General features: G+C 48.9%; 1 protein-coding gene across 1 annotated transcript in view; it reads right to left on the bottom strand.

Moving 5' to 3' along the window:
• The window catches only part of UBE3D (ubiquitin protein ligase E3D), a 97,139-nt gene extending 92,229 nt beyond the window's left edge, over positions 1 to 4,910 (bottom strand). Inside the window, exon 1 of the mRNA XM_009333224.1 lies at positions 4,868 to 4,910. Coding sequence (XP_009331499.1) covers positions 4,868 to 4,910 — 43 coding nt within the window. The remainder of the gene's footprint in view (positions 1 to 4,867) is intronic.
• Positions 4,911 to 4,978: the final 68 nt, after the last annotated feature.

Raw genomic sequence — 4,978 nt, 5'->3', positions numbered from 1 at the left:
TTTGCGGGGTCGGGCCTGGGTGCCCAGGGCTGGGTCCCGTCGGGTGCCGAAGCCCCGAGGTCGAGGCCTGCACGGTCTGGCCCGGGCAGCCGCTCCAGGGCTCGGCTGGCCTCACGGGGTTTTCTTTAGCCCAGCCTGAACCTCTTGTGTGTCAACACCTGCCTGTTGTCTCCTGTCCTCCTGCCACACCACCGCTGTGAGGAGCCTGGGTCCGTCTTCTCAGGCACCTCCCCACAGGCACTGGGGGCTGTGGTTGGGTCGTCCCCCCCCCCAAGCCATCTCACCTCACAGTGCTCCAGCCCCAACCGTCCTGGTGGCGTCCAACAAACTTGGTCCTGTTTACAGACACCTTCCCTGAAAGGGTCATGGGAGGAAGACTGGGCACTGTCTCCTAGATGTGGTCTATCGAGTGCCAAGTAATGGGGGATAATCAGTCTGCTTGATCTACAGGCTCTGCTCCAGGATGCTGTTGGCCCTCCTTGCTGCCAGGGCCAGCTTAGCGCGCTGCCCACCAGGGCCCCAGGGCCTTCCCCACAGAGCTGCTCCCCAGCTGGGCACTCCTGGTCTCTACTGGTGCCCAGGCCTCGTCCTTCCCAGGGGCAGCAGTCCCCCATGATAACCAGGCTTTGTGACACAGAGACTTCCTTGGGTTGTATCAAAAGACTTAATCCACTTCCTCATCCTGATCAAGTGGTCTGTAACATGCTCCCATCAAGGTGTCACCTTCAGTGACTTCTCTTCTGATCCTGACGTGCAAGCTCTGACCCAGCCCATTGCCCAGCCCATACAAGAGCTCCACATACCCAAGATGCTGCTTCACAGAGAGGGCAGTATCACTGGGCTCATGTGGACAAGCAGTTGGGAGTAGTAGGCTGAAGGATGGGCGAGCCTTGGCAGTGTCCTTGCAACATGTTGGATCCAAGCCCACAGCAAGCAAAAAACCCAGACAGCAAGTCAGGCTGGCAGATGGGGTCCTCCATCCCTCACAGCACAGAGTCACCCACTGTTCCAATCCACCACTTTCTCCTGGTGGTGCTGCTGTGTGGTTCAGGCTTGGCCAACTGTGGTGCTTCCCCACATAAGCCTTCCTTCCCGTCATCTGCTACCAGGGCATGGAGTCTATACTCCAGTTGCAGATTTGCAGGTGGAGAAGGAGCTGTCCTCCTGTTGCTAGAAGTCACAAGCTTCCAGCCTTCCCCATCATGGGAAACCCTCGGACCACAATCTAGCTGCGCCTCCTTCCGTGTAGTTTGGGCTCTCACTTCCACAGGGTCTCTGGGAAGACCCTGTCAAACTCTTTTTCATCTTCCCTGGTATCGCACAGTCTGCTGGACTCCTCCTCAAGCTCCTTAGATTGGCAACAACTCCTCACCACTGCACACATCCAGCAAGCAAGAGCACCACCTCTGCAGAGTGGTCCGTGCAGCCCCAGGCCTCCAAAGCTGCAGTTCCCCACACTAGGTCTGGCTGGGATGGAGTTTCCTCACAGCAGCCCATATGATGCTGTGCTTAGGATTTGCGACCGAACAGTGTTGATAACACACCAATGTTTTAGCTGTTGCTGAACAGTGTTTGCACACTGTCAAGGCCTTCTCAGGGTCTCACTCTGCTCCCCCCAGCAAGTAGGATGGAGGTAGGGAAGAGGCTGGGGTGGGGGAGAGGTAGGACAGCTGACTTGAACTCACCAGAGAGATATTCCATAGCACATAATGTCACACTCAGCAATAAAAACTGGGGGTGTAGTCTTTCCAAAGTAGCCATTGCTCGGAGACTGGCTGGGCATCAGCGGTCTCCTTGTGGGAGGCGGTGTGTGATTGTCTTTGTATGGGTTTTTTTTTCCCCTCTTTCCTTCACTTACTAAACCATCATAGTCTTGACCCACAACTTTTCTTGCTTTTGCTCTTCTCGTTCCCTCCCCGCGGAGCAGTGAGCTAGCAGCTGGCTGGGGTCAACCCGCCATGCCCACAAAGCTCTGTGTGAGCAGAGGCCTCTGCTGAGCCAGGGCAGGTTCCCCAGTCAGCGCCGGGGACTGTGTCGGGTGGCGTGCCACTGCACCACCACCCGCCTCCTGCCTTGTGAACAACCCCCTCTCTGCCCTTTCTTGCAACATTACAAGTCTGCCCGAATTCCTCCCAATCCACGCTCACTCAGCTCTTGAATGCTGTCACGCTGCACTCACAACAAACGGACCCTTAGCACAGGCATCTGCTGCTCTGGGGTGAGGCTTCCTACTGCCTCTCACGAGGTCTTTTATCAAGAGACTGTAAGCCCACCTTGACACCCCTGCGTGACTGTCCCTTAACTCATGAGCACTGTCACCACTGCATGCTTCACCCAGCACGCCGCCCTCACAGTATATAAGAGGCTGTTGATGGTCTGTATGTGAGGACCAGGAAAGAAGCTTTCGCTTTGGAAAAAAAAGAGTGTTTTGCAATGTTGGGTGTTTACTTCCTATGAAGGTCACGAGACCTTTTGCGATTGCAGAGTTATGTGAAAACATGATCTGCAAAGCTTCAAACAAAAAGGCAGATTTGCACGTTAATTTCATAGCAATTTACTATCTAAGACATGATTACTTTGAAGTAATCTTAGTCCTTGGAGTTGGCAAAACCAAGTAGATGTCTTAGGAGAGTCTCAGAGAAGTGGACGGAGTAAGGTTAGATTTTGTGGGAAAAATATGGCAGACAATAGTCAGCTAAACTGTCTCAACCAAGTATTTTTTTTTTCAAAAAGCATTAATTTCTTCAAGTATTCTAAGATGCAGACTATACTCTCTGCATGCCGTTCTGAGGGTGTTGTTTTGGGATTTTGTTGTTTGTTTGCTTTTTGAAGGAAGAAAAATATTTTGTCCACACAGTGGCTTTCATTTCCAATTACTTCACAAACCAATGTACATATTGCAGGTTAAATTGTTCTGAGCAAGCAGGTCACACGTCAAACATAAAATCCATGCAATTATAAGAGAATTGACTCCCACTATTAGTAAAATGGCCTTGGGCCCTGACTTTACAAAGGCTTACACAAGGCTACAGAGTTATGAGTAATCTTAAGTATTCCCAGGGTGTGAGCTTAATTTATTCAAAATTGTCTGTTACAGGTTTCTCACCATTTCTGCAGTGAAATAATTACACAGAAATGAAGGTAAATGTCCTACAGAGCGAGGGCACCTAGCATCAGTGGTGCACCTAGCCCAGCATTTTGATTCCAATGTCAGTAAAAGGAGATACTGTTTAGGAAGAGCTCCTCGGTGTGGTTACTTCCCCTGCATCTCTCATTGTATTAGGGACGCTGGAGGGCACATCCCTGCCTATTTCCTTCAGTGTCCACTAACGGATGTGTTTGCCATCAGTACGAATAACGCCTCCTTGAACTTACGGATAGCGTCCAAGTCCTCGACCTCTGGTGGCAATACCAGAGGCAATACCAGAGGCAATACCAAATAGAAGTTCACAATCTGCTTTGCAGAAAAGCATTTTCTTTACATGTCTGAAAAATGATCTTCTGCTGTTTTCATGAGGTGCCTCCTCATTCTCATACTGTGGGATTCGGTTAACAACAACTTTGTACCTTCCGTGATTTTGTAAATCTTGATCAATCCTCTCCCCCGTCTTCTCTCTCCATATCGAACGGCCTCAGCCGTTATTGCTCCTGCTGTAAGGCAGCGGCTCCATCCCTCCTCAGTGCCTTCCCTAACTCCTCTACATCCTTCTCGAGCCGTGAGGACAAGAACTGATGCAGTAATCAATCTGAGGCTGCGCCAGCGTTTTATATAGCAGCCAAACAACACCCTCCATCTTGTCCTCAATATTCTTCCTGATAACATACAAGGTTTCGTGGGGGTTTTTTGATTGCCACTGCACATAAAGTTGGTGAGACAATTTCAGAGAACTGTTTGAGAGCTCTGAGTCGTAACTGCTACTACTAAATTCAGCAAAAGGGAAGCGTAGCAATCTAACTGCCTTACAGCCCAGGGGCATGTGAAAGCAGGTACTTAGTTATTGAAAGTCCCATCACCTCCGTGAAGATCACCGCTTTTAAACAGCTCCAAAAGCACCACCAACCCTAGTTAAGAATTAAATCTCAGATGCATTTGTAAGTATCTTCAAAGAAAAATAAATGTAAATTCACCATTTTAATTGGAAATACACGACCTGTAGAGTCATACTCGATGCCTCAGAAAACGAGTGGGAACTGTGAGCTTTCAAAAAGTAACTGATTCTCACCTACTGAATCTTGGAACAGTTTAATGAGAAAACAAATCGCATTTCCTCCTTATTATCATCCCAAGTCTGGAGAATAAAATTAGGGTTCATAAAATGTTGGCTGATAACATAAATCACCGAGTAGAAGATTTATAAATATCATGAGGTTTTCCCCTGGCAATATTTTAGAAATATTTACCTGTCTTCAGACAAACTCTAAAAGATTTATTTTATAAGACAAATGCACTTTTTTTTTTTGCAGTTACTTAAGCCATTTATAACCGTAAGAACTGTTTGCTATTATGAAGCCTGCTTAAATCTGAGAACCGTAACGACGACTTTGAAACTAACAGACTGCAGTCCAAGAACTGTACTCTTCGCTTGCTCTTGCAGGAAAAAATTCCTTGCAACGCCGCCCATGTGGGCACCCCCCCACCCTTCTGCGTCGTAAGGGCTGAGGGATACCGACCACAGCAAATTTTGGAAAATTCTAAATACAACTACTACTGACGTAATCGATAATACTTTCTGAAGTACCACCTGCCTTCCATTTTTACCCGCGCTGTACTTGGTGAACTATGCAAAGTTTAGGCAAAGTAAGTGTATATACATATATATATATATAAGCGCCTTATTTTTATTTCCATCAGTGCAGATGTGCCCACCCGCACGCTTTCCCCACACGCGGCACGACGACGGCACCGCCATCGGGGCGCCCCCAAGAAGCTCCCCCTCGGGCAGGCGCAGCCCACGCGCACAGAGCCACCCCCTTCCCC

This window comes from Pygoscelis adeliae, unplaced genomic scaffold (genome assembly GCF_000699105.1).
Source record: "Pygoscelis adeliae isolate BGI_AS28 unplaced genomic scaffold, ASM69910v1 Scaffold57, whole genome shotgun sequence".
Lineage (NCBI taxonomy): Eukaryota > Metazoa > Chordata > Aves > Sphenisciformes > Spheniscidae > Pygoscelis > Pygoscelis adeliae.
This window is presented reverse-complemented; position numbering and strand designations above follow the sequence as displayed.